The 15106-nt window shown below is 40.3% G+C and overlaps 1 protein-coding gene across 1 annotated transcript in view; it reads left to right on the top strand.

Moving 5' to 3' along the window:
* The window catches only part of rdgB (retinal degeneration B), a 597535-nt gene that overhangs the window by 497914 nt on the left and 84515 nt on the right, over positions 1-15106 (top strand). The window contains exon 18 of the mRNA XM_090373500.1: positions 1015-1164. Within this exon, the coding sequence (XP_090229626.1) occupies positions 1015-1164 (150 nt within the window). The remainder of the gene's footprint in view (positions 1-1014; positions 1165-15106) is intronic.

Below are 15106 nucleotides of genomic sequence, written 5' to 3'. Positions count from 1 at the left end.
CTGGAAAAGTTGGGTAGATAGGCTGAGAAGTGGCAACTGAAGTTTACAAATGCAAAGAACTGCATATGGGTAGCAGTAACCCTAGAGAAATGCACCGACTGGGTGGTGCTACACTTGGGGTAGTGGAGAATGAAAGAGACCTGGGAGTAATGTGCAGTCAGATATTAAGTTTTCTGAGCAGTGCAGACAGGCTGCCCAAGTAAGTCGTGGTGTCTTGTCAATGATATACAGGAATTCTACAAGCAGGGATAAGGAGGTGATTATCCCCTTGTATAAGGCAATGGTCAGGTCAGGCCAGGCCACACCTTGAGTACTGTGTACAGGTCTGGAAGCTAATTTTAGGAAGGATGTAGAGTTGCTAGAACAAGTACAGAGAAGGGCAACAAGACTAGTGAGGGAAACAAAGAGATGCTCTTACGAAGAAAGGCCTAAGTTCTGCAAATTGCAGCATCTGGAGACTAGGCATCTGCGAGGCTATCTGATTAGGGTGTATAAAGCCTTGGATGGATTGAGCAGGGTCAATGCTGGTGGGATTCTTCCTCTTGCTCAGATTGCAAACCTGAAGGGGTATAAACTGAAATTGAGGAAAGACAGTTGTCAAATAGATGTGTGCGGAAATTTTCCTTTAACCAGCGGGTTGTTAATTACTGGAACAAACTTCCATCTGTCATTGTGGAAGTTGATAACTTAAATAAATTCAAGGCAGAGCTAGACAAACATTTGGAACAAATTTAATGGGTGAAATGGGAATGGTTTTTTTTTTTTTTTTTGGCTGATGCTGTATAAGCTTGCTCTCTTGCATCATACCTCTGCTAATGCTAATCATCCCATGATGTTTATGGATGATTCACATTTATATTTACAGAAATCATACTACAAAAAAAATTATCTAATGCTAATTAATTATAAATAAATAATTTTGAGTTACAGAATTCTTTCTCAGCTCTACTATTAAACCAAATTAATAACAAAAGTGTTTTAATAGTTTTAATTTTGCTTATTATTTATGCCCAGAGGTGACCATACATCTGTTGATTTTTTCCTTACTGTGATACCACCTAAGACAGAATGTGTGATCTTTAGTATTGATGGTTCCTTTACTGCCAGTGTTTCTGTCACAGGCCGTGATCCTAAAGTGCGTGCCGGAGCAGTTGATGTTGTCAGGTAAAAAATGTATTTGATTATAGTTTTTAACCATATTTGGAGGAAAGTATATTAAAAATTTTATGTTGCCCACTTACAGTATGAATATTTCATGGTAATTAGGAGTATTTCTAAGCAGAGAATATTGTTATTACATGTATACAGGTGGAATGTTTCAAAAGGGCGTGCAAAAATCAGGGCATATCTTAGATTTCAAAATAAGAAAAACTGTCATATATAAAAATATCCCCAATAGTTATTTTCTAAATGGTTCTAAATAGTTATGAAGCCATTGTGGTTTTAATAATGATAGGTAATGTACAAATTGTGTTACATTTCAGACATTTTGAAATGACTTACCTCAGGGTTAAAAACTTCTATATCAAGTAGTGTAGAAGTAACCTAGCCATGCAACATGTTATGAATATTTGTGAGGTGTTTGTTGGAGCAATTCTTTTTTTGGCACAGGAGACAGATTAAATCCATTGACATGATATTTGGTGTAAAAGTTAAGAAAAAGGTATTCCAATAAGTGTTGAAATTTTGTAAAGGATCAGAGCTGCTGTTTCAGATTTATCACAGTGTTTCCTTAGGGGGAGAGTTGTGGTTGTGGGGACAGTGAAATTGAAATTGGTACTGAAACCTCCACAAGGAGACAAAGCTGTGTTAATAAGCATAGAAGTGGGGTTACTAATAGAGTTGGTTAATTTTTCAGGGGACAACATTGTCCTTCCTGTGACAGGACAACAAAAACTCCAGTAGTAAATAATAAAAAAAATATATATAAAAAAAAAGAATGAATTGTGAGCATTCTCACAAACTGTTTTCATTCATATTGGTCTTTCAAACTGTTTTACCTGTGCTAAAATAGTATCACATCGCTACAGGGTGTCTCAAAAATATTGATACAAATGTTTAGGGGAGGTAGGTAACATCTAAAGGAATGTGAATCACATAGGAACCCATAACTGGAAACGTCACCGTAAGTCGATAGACGGCCCTGTTCATCAGTTTGCGAGAGGGAAAATTTCAATGTTTTGTTCACGGATGAGGCTTTTTCAATTGGCACAATGCTCACAACAACCCACACGGTGTGCGCCCCCATGCTTTGTTTTGTTTGTTAGTTGTTGGCGCATCGGCTTCTGTGGCCATAATGTACTTCCCAAAGTTTTTGCATTTTACTCTGATCTATTTTAGCCACAAAACACCAGCTCATAATTTCACCCATAAAGACCTCTTCAATCCTGCTTAAAGGAACCCTGCAACTGCGACGACCGTCGCAAATAAAAATTGACAATGTCACCATTAAGTTTGTAAACCAACTTAAGTACCTAGGCGTGGTACTGGACAACAACCTCTCGTTCCAGCTGCACCTAAAGTACATAAGAAAAAAAATCAGGAGCTGTTCTGCACTGGTAGCTAGAGTTACTAGGAAAGATTGGGGATTAAAAAAAAGAACCCTGACGCTATATTACAAGACAACATTTCTCCCAGCAATTACTTATGCCTCAGCAATTTGGTTTCCAAAAAACTGCATTGGCAGTGAATAGAAGAATTCTGGACATGATCCAAAGGACCATACTCTTAACTACAATGCATGCGTGTAGTACAGTGAGTACTCCAGCACTACAGGTACTCGCTGGAGCGCTTCATTTGGACCTGGAGGTCATTCGCACAGGTCTGCTATACTTGCTATCCAGGGGAGTGGCGGCCACACGTCTGGACTACACAACTGACCCAGCGAACAACCTAAAAACCGAAAAACTAGATTACAGAACCACCTGCTAAAATTATGGCAGAGAAGATGGACGGAGACCACCAAGGGCGAGATAACCAGAGGATATCTACCAGACTTTCAGAAAATCTACCCAAAACAGCCGACCTGGTACTTCCCAGGGTACCATTTGACATCTCTAATAACAGGACATGGACCCTACAATGAGAAGCTGCACGGATTCGGACTCACTGAGGACCCCAACTGTACGTGCGGGGAGACAGAAAGCTGGAATCACATAGTGTATGAGTGTCCACAATATGAATACCTCAGAGGGGTACTTATAACAAAAATAAGATACCTACCAAAAGGATTGGAATCCCATTTCATAGATACTGAGGATGAATATAGAGCATTATCCCAGTTAGCACAAGACCTGTTCGTCAGGAGAAGGACATTAATCACTATCTACAATGACTGACATCAAGTACCACTATTGAGACACCAGCCAGCACAATGTAAAGGCTGCAACTAAAGATGAGGGACACAAGCACAAGGACGGAGCTTGCCCCATGAGTAAAGAAACTTGAAAACAGAAATGCAGCAATAGCTGCCAATAGCCATATGGCAATCTGAAGAGGGCACTCTAGCCCCCTTCACCTTTATACCTACTTCCTTGGGGGGGGGACATTTTCGTCCTCCCCTCCTCTCCGCCCTATATCTTCTACTCTGGTGGGACATGGGCATGTCCCACCAGAGTAGAAGATATTTCTGTCTTTCTCCCCCCGGTCTTCTGCCCCCCCCCCCTCTATATGCTAGCGAAAGCCCTACATACCAAAAACTTAACATGTCTAAATTACCTTACGCCCATAACTTGGCCTAGCAAAACTAAGCGATTCTACCCCTACATCGACGCATTTCTTTCTTTTCTTTTCTTTTTTTTTTTTTTTTTAAGATCCTAGCCACCGAAATCTCAAGAAATTAAGTGGCAGGACCTGCCAGAGTGAAACAGAATACTGGGTTCCTGGTCTGCCTCCATGGGGCGTAAGTGGGGCAACGTTGGGCCTCAGTAGGGGCCCAGCGGCTAAATGACCAGATGAACAACCGTAGAAGGCATCACACATATACAAAGTCCCTACACTTTTAAATCTCTGGCTTTTCCAGTCAACTGGTTCACCCACAGTGTAAACTACGCGGAGATGGGGGGAACCTCTGGTGCCGTTTGACCCTAAACACACTTTACACTTTACCTTTGGGTTGCCAGGCAGGCACTTTACCCACCTGGCTAGCCTGGTCGGCTCGCCCCCATGCGGAACAACATCGTTTCGCAATAAATGTGTGGGCAGGTATGGTCGGTGTCTGCTTAGTCGGCCCATACCCATTACCATCCCGCATGAACTCCGCTAAATTTCAGATCTTTCTTGAACAAGTTCTACCAGGTTCTGAACAAGTTCTAAATGTGAGACGCAACATTTGGTTTCAACATGACGGGGTGCCTGCCCATTATGGAAGGTGTGTTCGTGACCATTTGAACAGGCGTTTTGGGCGTCGATGGATTGGCTGTGGTGGACCGTAGCCTGGCCCCCACGCTCGCCTGGTTTATCGAGCCTTGATTTCTTTCTGTAGGGCCCTCAAATCTATCATGTATGAATTGCCTGTGGAGACGGAAATGGATCTCGTGGCGAGACTCATCTACGCTGCTGTTACTGTCAAAGAAACTCCAGATGTGTTCGACCATGTCCGCCAATCCATGCTGCGTCGGTCACGCATGCGTCGCGGCTTATGGTGGAACCTTCGAGCATTTGTTGTAACATCATGAAATGCATCCATCTCGTACTCCATTGTTAATATTATGTGAAATAAATGTTTGCCACTAATTACTGTCTTGTGTCATTTCTGCTTCTTGTGCCTCTGCTACTACTTTACCGTGATGTTTCCGGTTATGGGTTCCTATGAGATTCACATTCCTTTAGATGTTACCTACCACCCCTAAACGTTTGTACCAATATTTTTGAGACACCTTGTATAAGTAATTAATGCAGTAAGTTTGTGGTGCCTACCAGTAGGAGTTTTAAATATATATATTGAATCTAAACCTTGTATAAGTAATTAATGCAGTAAGTTTGTGGTGCCTACCAGTAGGAGTTTTAAATATATATATTGAATCTAAACCTTGTATAAGTAATTAATGCAGTAAGTTTGTGGTGCCTACCAGTAGGAGTTTTAAATATATATATTGAATCTAAACAAGCAACCAATCGTAAGTTTTCCTTCCAAACTTGCTTGGCTGCTTGTTTAGGTTCCATATACTTATTCACTGCCCAGCACAAGTCATTAATTGTTGTCAGATGATGGCATCAGTCTCAATGTCACCTTTTGAGTTTTTAGTGAATGATAGATATGTCTGCTAGGTGATGTTTGATTAAAAATGATATTAGTTACTTTTGGTTGATTTGTGTGTAATGCAGTCATTTCTAAAGAGCCATAAGCCCATGCTCTGCCACTGTAAGAAGAGAGGCAACTTTGTCCCCTGGCAGTAAAGACAAAAAAAAAAAAGAAAAAATGAATGTGGTGCAAGCCTTTGCTCTCAAACTGTTTCTATACCTATTTTGAAATAGTGCCCCATTTCTATACTTGGTTAATGCAGTAAGTCTATGTTGCCTACTATAAGAGTTTTGTCTACCTGTTGTCTGATGATAGAACCAACCAAATAGTTCCAAAACCAGTCACACCGGTGTCTTCAAGTTTTTAGTGAATGCTAGATTCACCTACTTGGGTGATGTTTTCGATTAAAAATTATGTTCATTTCTGTAGGTTGACTTTTGGGTTTCATAAGACCAAGCTCTGTCCCTATCCCAAGAGAGAATAGGCGCCTCCGTAGCCAGGTGGGAAGGAGCAGCAGTGCGTACCACACGCTTCTTGATTAGACCGGGGTTCGAGCCCGTCACCACCAAATACGGAGTATGCGGAAAGGTCAAGGAATGACCACCGCACCGGAGCAATATGGCCTTAGTTGCTAATGCTCCTAAAAAAAAAAAAAAAAAAAAAAAAACAAATAACAAGAGAGAATGTTATTCTTCTCTCCTTCCCCCTTCCAGCTGTAAAGATAAAAAAAAAAAAAAGGATGCAGAGAGCATTTTCTCTCCAACTTTCAATATCTGTGTTGAAATAGTACCTCACTTTTATATTTGATCAATGCAGTAGACTAGGGGTGGGCAACCTCCAGTTTGCAGGACAACACTGACCCGCAAATGTGTGTAATCTGGCCGGCAGTCATTTTCAACACACACACACAAATATATATAATTAACAGACCTTTATTTATAATATATATTTTTGAATTAATGGAATTTCTGACATAAATTTAGAAAATACTCTGCACATTTCTACGACAGATATCGATTCCCTGATAAAAAATAAACAGTATTGAACTCTCATTATTTATTATAAGAATAAAATATTGCAAATTTTGTTACTATAATTCCATTTTTTGTAACTTTATCTTGAAGTTGTATTTTGTTTTTCTTATTAATAAAATTAATTATATGTATGCATATATATAAATATTACAATAAATAACATAAAACTATTTATGAAAATTTTTCGTTATACACCATTTTAATAATCTTAAAAATTGTGGAAGGCTAAAAAAAATTTGTCCCGCTTGTACCTTGCAGACATTTTATTTGGCCTGCCATTTATAAAGGTTGCCCACCCCTGCAGTAGACCTATACTGCTTACCAATAGAATTTTATCATCACATAATGAAAGTTACATTTTTAGTCAGAAGTTTTTCCTCTGAATAACATTTAGTTGCTCTTGTCATGGGGTCACTAATTAAGGCTACCTGTTGTCTGGTGTTAGAACCAAATTCAGAAAAAATTATTATTTATTATTATTTTTTTTTTCACAACAGTGCCTCTGAGCCTTTAATGAATAATAGATTCACCTTCTGGGTGATGTTATTCAATTAAAAATGATATTAGTAACTTTAGGTCAACTTGTGGATAGCGTAGTTGTTTGTAAAGAGCCATAAGCCAAGCTCTGTCATTGGCACAGAAAGGGAAACTGCCTTTCCCCAGCAGTAAATACATAAAAATGAGCTCAGTGTGAGTGTTTTATCTCAGCCTGTGATGAAAATTTAGTGCTTAGTGAACTTTCCCTTCTTGAGAGTGTCCAAAACATACTTACATTTATATAGATTTCTGTCAGGGAGGGGGGGCACCTCCATAGCCAGGTGGGCAGGAACAGCAGTGCTTAGCACACACTTCTTGATTAGACCGGGTTTCGAGCCCATGACCACCGCATATCCCTGGAGCAATATGGCCTTAATTGCTAATGCTCCTAAAAATCAAATAGTAATAATACCAAGGAGGGAATTTGAATTGGTAATTGGCTTTAGAAGCTTCTCAGAGACCAATAAAACATGTGGTGAAAATTGTATGTCAATCCAACTTTTCCTTTTCAAGTAATGCTTGAACATCCAAAATTAATATAGTTTTCTTTGCTGGAGCTGTCAAATCAGAACTGATCCTAAAATCTTCCTAGGAGCTAACAGAAAATACTGAATATTTAGCGTCAATCTGATATTTCCTTGTCGAGTAGCAATCAAACATCTGAAACATATTTCCATTTATGTTAGAGGACTTGAAATTTTATTGGGGGAAAAAATTCCAAAATATGTTAACCTAATTTTAATGAAATGTCAAGGACTTGTTAAATCTTTGACAGACCTTAATACAAAATTTCATCAAAATCCATCCACTGGAAGTCTAGTTGTTACGTGTAGAACTTAAGCCTTTCTTCGTAAGTCCACTAGTTTGTTCCTCTCATCAATCTTGTTGCCCTTCTCTGTACACTCTCAAGCAAATCTACGTCCTTCCTAAAATGAAGCCTCCAAACCTGTACGCAGTACTCAAGGTGTGGCCTGACCATTGCCTTATAGAGAGGGACAGTCACCTCCTTTTCCCTGCTAGCAAAACCCCATAACCTGTTATGGCGAATGGACGTAGTGTACTGGGGTCCATGGTTAAGAAAATACAATGATATAACCCAGTAAAAGGTATTTAATATAGATAACACAATAAAAATATACAATGGAAGCTTTCGAGACGGTCGAGTCTCTTTATCAACCAAATTTTTGACTAAATTTTTTGAATACAATCGATACAGTTATGCGTGCAATGAGCTGAAGGCATGTTATTCATTCAAGCTGGTTTTCTATTGTTGTCGCATGGACATGCACTGTTTTACTCCAGTGTTTGTCGAGGTATAAAATGGTTGTTTCTAGGATGGGGGTGCAATCTCATGCCTTTGTAGTGGTTTATGGCCTTCGGATTGTTCAATATATTAAGTGACTCTAGCCAAAGGCAGTGGCGAAAGTGTCGTGAGTGGTCTACTATTTCGAAGTCACGTTTGGGATTAAGATCGTGGTTGGTGGCCCAAAAATGCTCCACGACTGCGGACTGGTCAGTTTCGGCAAGGCACATTGCTCTGCCGTGCTCCGTGAGGTGATCTTGTAGATGTCTCACCTATGTAGCAGCTGTCACAGTCTCTGCAGGTGATGTGGTATATTACATTGCTTTGTAAGAGGGGTGTGACAGGGTTCTGCAGGGTAACTGTATGCATTTGATGTGGTAATTTCTGAGGATTTTTGAGATCCGTTCTGGCCTGGATAGTATGGAATGTATGGGGTTGGCATACTGTCATGGTCTAGGGATCTTGGGTGGGATGCGAGTTCCTGTGCTTGTAATAGGCACCTGTCTAGCACATGGGATGGATAGCCACATTTGGTTAGGTCTGCTCTCACATGGGAAATCTCGTTGCGTCTAATTGCATCAGTGCTGGAATGGCTCCAAGCCCTGGAGAATAGGGTGTGGGCAGTGCTGTTGAGATGACTGGATTCATGGCCGGATCTGCAGTTTGTAAATTGTCCGCTCCAAGCCCTGGAGAATAGGGTGCGGGCAGTGCTGTTGAGATGACTGGGTGCATGGCCGGATCTGTAGTTTGTAAAGTGTCCACACCACATAGGTTTACATTATACTGAAGTCTCTAGACGTGGGCCTACGCGCTGTACTAAGACATCCAGGAGCGGGAGTGCCTCGTTGACTTCTAACTCTAGAGTAAACTGGATGAAATTAGACAGGGAATTGAGGTATTCTAGTAATGCTGTTTCAGAGCCACATGGTATTATAGTGAAAATATTGTCAACATATCTGCACCATGTTGTAATAGGCACAGGTGGGTTCAGGAGTAGCTGCTCCTCCAAATCTTCCATGGCGATGTTGGCCACTATGAAACTAACAGGGGCACCCATAGCAATGCTGTGTACTTGTTGGTAAACTGAATTCTCAAAGGTGAAGATGTTGCTTGATAAGCATAGGTTGAGGGCAGTGCAGATGTGCTAATGACATCTGCACCCCTTTTTATTAAAAAAATTTTTAATGAGCCATTCGTTCCAAGTTCGTCTATGTTCTGTTTTCTCTCAATCTTTTTGTCCAGAGGAGGGAGGGCCCCAAGGGTACATCCTTAGTGTTTTATGCTTTTTGCTATCAAAGTTAATTCTATTACTGAACAGCTTCCTCCAACTATAAACAGCACCCTCTTCATTGATGACTACCATCTTCTGTCAGTCATTCATCATGAGGCTTATCGAAAGACAATTGCAGCACAGTGTTGACTGTGTCAAATCTTGGGCAAAGGCTAACAGTTTTAGGTTCTCACCTCACAAGACTGTCTGCATACCTATCTTTTGTAAACGGAACCTTCACCTGGTACCAGAACTCATGCTTGGACAAAACATCATTCCAGTAGTGCTCGAGACAAAATTCTTGGGACTCGTATTTGATCGGAGGTTGACATTTTTACCACATACCAGTCAACTGCAGACAAACTGCACAAGGGGATTGAACCTTCTATGGCCTATCTCCTCCAATAAATGGGGTGCAGACCTGCACTTTACTCTGCCTTTATTGTGCACTTGTCCAATCTAAATTAGACTATGGGTCTCGAGTATACGCATCGGCTAAAAACAGCGTACTACGATGGCTAGACACAGTTCATCACTAAGCTGTCTGTACTGCTACTAGGGCATTTAGAACTTCCCCTGTCCAGAATCTATACGTTGAAGGAGGTAAACCACCACTATCCCCGTGACGAGAGCAGTTGTCACTAAAATATACTTTTAAATTGAAATCCCTGCCAAACAACCCTATGTGGACATCCATCTTCGAACCATGATGGAAAACTCTATATAACAACCGTCAGACTGCCAGCTGTCCCTTTGGTACCCTTTTCCAAGAGCTGCTTAGGTAACTGGGCAACAACAATGTTGCCCAGTTACCAACCCAACTGCTTCCACTCTGGCATGCTCATTTACCATCATGCGACTTCTGCATTAAAAATTGGTGTAAGGCCACCACCTCACCTTCTTCTGGTATTTCGTACATGTTGGTTTGTGGTGAATGTGCTTCAGTGAAAGAAGACATTTTAACAGAGTGAAAGCAGAAGTGAAAAACTCTTGACAGATATGAAAAGCAAAATATACAGTCATGATAAAATGGATTATTTTTTTTAGAGATTTGTCTAATAAAACTGTCACCCTGAAGAGTGAACGTTCAAAGGAATGTATAATTGTTATGAAATGTGTCAACATGATAGATGGATTGCAGCCCTCGCTCCTCCTCACTAGTAATTGGCAAGGCAAAAAGAGCCACATTGTTTTAAAGTCATCAACACTAACCAAATTGGAGTGGATTGTTAAGCAGGATGGGGGAACATGAAAGACTCGATTTAATGGCCAGCTGACCAGCAGAAAGTTCTGAAACACCTTTTATTCAAAAATGGAAGATACCAGATCAACATCACAACTTGCTAATATAACAATATTTGATATAGTGTTTTAGATTGTATCTTCCTTAAAACAAATTAATCCATATTTAATTTTTAATGTTTTCTGAGGGCAGGCATCAGTCAAGAGAGTTTTCAATTTTCAGGAGAGTTTTCAGTTGTCTATAATCCCAAGTATAATACTGATTTCAAGGGGCTAAACAACTTTGGTTTAGAAAATGAAGATAATGTATCTATTGACAATAATATTTACAGGCCAGATTCTTCTGTAAATATTACAAACATAATCAGTACATTTTGGGAAATGAAAGAAGCAACTAATGGAAATTATTAGAGCAGTGGCACCCCTACTCAATTTTCTGCCTGTTAGATCTGATTCTTTCTTTGTATAATTATATATATAATATTAAAAAATATATATGTTATATGATATTTATTACAGTAATATAATTATAAAAATTACATTTCATAATACAAATTATATATATACAGTATATAATAATTTAGTTCTTTATATAGCGGTACTAAGTAAAGATCAGTTATAGATCACCACAAAATTAAAAAGATACTGTACACATTTTTATAATGAAATAAACATATAAATTAAAAAATAATAATAATAATAAGTTTAAGTAACTTAAACCCAAATTATGTGGTACCCCGGTTGAAAACCACTGTGTTAGAGCAAGGAAGAGCTTCCAAAAATAAAATTTTCAATGATGCCATTGGACTACAGCTAGCCTCAGACAGAAATCCAGCTTGAGTCAATTTTTGCTAAAAGAACTACTCATTTTAAAATTTCAGAATATTTTTCATAAAATTTTTATTACAACTGAAAAATATTATTTATTTAGTGTATGGCACAATATAACACATTACAATCAGTAAAAAAGGATCACAACTGTATGTGTAAATTATCTGTATATTCAATTAAATCTGGTGTCAGTAGAAAGAAATCTCTTGAGCTCCCTCTGTAGGCCCTTGAGGCACATTCTTGAGTAAATATGTTTGGCAGTTTATGTTTCAGCACCACGATCACACTGTGGGGAACATATTTTATTTCACCTGTAAAGGAGGTCTGCACAAATTTTGTGATTAGTTCGTATCTGGTATAGTTTTATCCAAGTCTTATGGGGAAAGTTGAATCCAGCTGGGTTTTCTGTTACGAATAGTATATTACTAAACTCTGAATGCAGGAACAAGTTCCAATCATGTGACCATTGGTCCGTCAGGTTAAAGTTGTCAGCCATTAGATTCTCAGCTGTTCTAATTGGGAATGCCCAGTGCAAAGCCTGTTAATAGTTAAATGAACAATATCTTCATGAATAGGAAGTTGTGTTTTCAGATATCTTATAGTACACCAATCAGCCAAAACATTATGACCACCTACCTAATATGATGTTGGTCCTCCACGTGCAGCCAAAACAGCTTGTACCCAGCGAGGCATGTACACTACAAGATTTCTAAATGTGTCTTGTGGTATCTGGTACCAACATGTAACCAGCAGATCCTTTAACTCCTGTAAGGTCTGTGGTTGAGACGCCCCAGATCAGAGTTGCTGTTCCAACACAAACTACAGATGCTTGATGGGATTGATGTCTGGGGAATTTGGAGGCCAGGGCAATACCTGGAAGTCTTCCTCATGTTCCGCGAACCAGTCTCGAACAATCTAGTCAGTGTGGCATTGCGCATTATCCTGCTGAAAGATGGCACTGCCAGAGGGAAAGACCATTGCCATGAAAAGGTGTACCTGGTCAGCAATGATGTTTAGGTAGGTGGTAGACATCAGAGTGCCCGACGTGGATGACTGGACCCAGGGTATCCCAGCAGAACATCGTCCAAAGCATGACACCACTGGCTTGTTTTTGTACCACGGTGCACCCAGGCACCATCACTTCCCCGGGTAAACGACACACATATATCCGGCCATCCACATGGTGCAACAGGAAATGTGATTCATTGGATCAGACAACCTTCTTCCAGTCACTCAAGTTCCAGTTTCGATGCTTGCGTGCCCATTGTAGGCGCTGTCACTGGTGAACTGTGGTTAGCATGGGCACTTGGAGCTGCCTGCGGCCCCATTTTCAGCAGGGTTCGATGTACTGTGTGTTGTAACACATTACTCCAGTCACCAGCATTCCAGTTACCGGCGAGTTGCGCCACAATTGTTCTGTTACCACATACCATCTGGGAGAGCCTTTGCTCACCTCAAGCATCGATGAGCTGTGGTCATCCAACACCTCGCCAGCGGTTCGTGGGTTCCCCCTCTTCGGACCACTTTCGGTAGGTACTAACCATAGCTGACTGTGAGCACCCCACCAGCCATGCCATTTCGGATATGCTTTGCCCCAGTCATCTGGCCATTACAGTTTGGCCTTTGTCAAACTCGCCTAAGTCCACTGCCTTTTCTTACTCTTAGTTACTCTAACACAGCCCGTGTATTTATATGTTTCATGACTTCCAGCAGTTCCTGAAATCCCCAAAAACTTGTTTCCGGGCTGCTGCTCCTTCCAGTAGAAGCAGTGCAAGAATCACTTCCACCTCTGCCTGCGTCTACTGTTAATATATCAGTCTGGGATTGGCACACAATGGCCATAGCTGCCGATGCACCTAATAAATCCCTAAACAAACAAAACAACATCAGTCTGGGACTTTCCCAAGCTAGCAGTTTTTCCTACCAACCTAACATTGCCTGAATTGCATCAGCAAATATTCTTGCGCATTTTCTGTTTAAGTATATCTCATCCCTGTAGAAGCAGTCTCTTCTGTTAACAAGCACAGACCACGCTGAGAAAAATTCTACCCCATGAGCCTTGCACGATTTCACCAGGGCCGAATTGATTAACAAGGCTCTCAGCATATACTCCCTCCTATCGTGTCTGGGCAAAATTGCAGACACATTCATATTTAATCCTAACTCGCAACTTTTTTTCATCATTAACCTGTACTTGTTAGGTCAATCTGCAGATCTCCTACACTTAATATCATTAGTGCCAACATGTACAACAATATCACCTTTTGTCTCCTTAAAAGATATCTGCACAACGTCATCAACTTTTGCTCCTAGCAGAGATTCCCAGATCCTATTCCACCTATCCGTTTTTTGCACAATATATTTCCCGTTAACTGACAATTGAGTCACAAACAATAACTAGCTCCTGTGAGACCAGTGCATTCTGCCCTGAAGATTGCCTGGTACACAGGAGTGAGCTCTGGTAATGAGTTGGGCAGCTGAGAGCTTGATGGCCCCCATTTTAATTCCTTTGAGAGCATCTACCCGACTCTTCAAACTCTCATAGATGCGCATCAGAATGCTGATGAGCATCACGGCTAATTTCTTCACATATCTGCACCTAGCGCACACACACACACACACACACACACACACACACACACACACACAAAGACGCCCTCCATGGCTAGATCATGTTCTGTTCAAGAAAGGTCCAGAAACCTGTTACATTTTACACATTTTTTTAGACATTGGAGAAGCGCTCCCTTCGGTTCCCCGCCAAATCACAGAACTTCTGCTATTTTGTGCACGTTGCTTTGCTGCTCTAGTGTGGGACATAATTGCCATTTAAATACAATTTAATTGATTAATTGACAATACTAAACTAAACTAACAAATTCCTATAACAATGTTACATATTACTCTATCTAGTTTTACATTATACCTTATGCTATCAAGTTTCAGATAGGTGAAATAGGACCAGGGTGTGTTTGCCAGGGGCAAAAGTTGATGACATTGTTGAGCAGATATCATCTTTTAATGGCACAAAAGGTGATATAATTGTACATGTTAGCACTAATGACATTAAGTGTAGGAGATCTGCAGACTTACTAAGCAAGTACAGGCCAATGCTGAAAAAAAAAGTCCCGAGTTAGGGTTAAATTTGAAAGTGTCTGCATTCCTGCCCAGACACAAATGGAGGGAGTATACAAAAGTCAATTCAGCTCTGGAGAGATTGTGCAGGGCTTATGGGGTAGAATTTTTCTCAGCGTGGCTTGTGCTTGTTAACAGGAGAGATTGCTTCTACAGAGATGGGATGCACTTCAATATAAATTTCAAAGAATATTTGCTGATGCTATCGAGGCAATGATAGGTGGGTTGGAAAACTGCTAGCTTGTGGGAGGGATTCACAGACTAATAGATTAACAGTAGCCGCAGGCAGAGGTGGAAATGATTCTTGCACTGCTTCTATTGGAATGAGCAACAGCCCAGAAAGCCAGTTGTTGGGGATTTCAGGAACTGCTAGGGGTCATGAAACAAGTAAATACATGGGCTGTGTTAGAGTAACTAAGAGTAAGAACAGGTGCATGTATACTTGCATGTACACCAATGCTAGGAGTATAGTAAATAAATTTCATGAATTTGAAGTGCTGGTTAAGACATCCAAG

This window comes from Mastigoproctus giganteus, chromosome 5 (assembly GCF_048544385.1).
Source record: "Mastigoproctus giganteus isolate SK-2022 chromosome 5, ASM4854438v1, whole genome shotgun sequence".
Taxonomy (NCBI): Eukaryota; Metazoa; Arthropoda; class Arachnida; order Uropygi; family Thelyphonidae; genus Mastigoproctus; species Mastigoproctus giganteus.
This window is presented reverse-complemented; position numbering and strand designations above follow the sequence as displayed.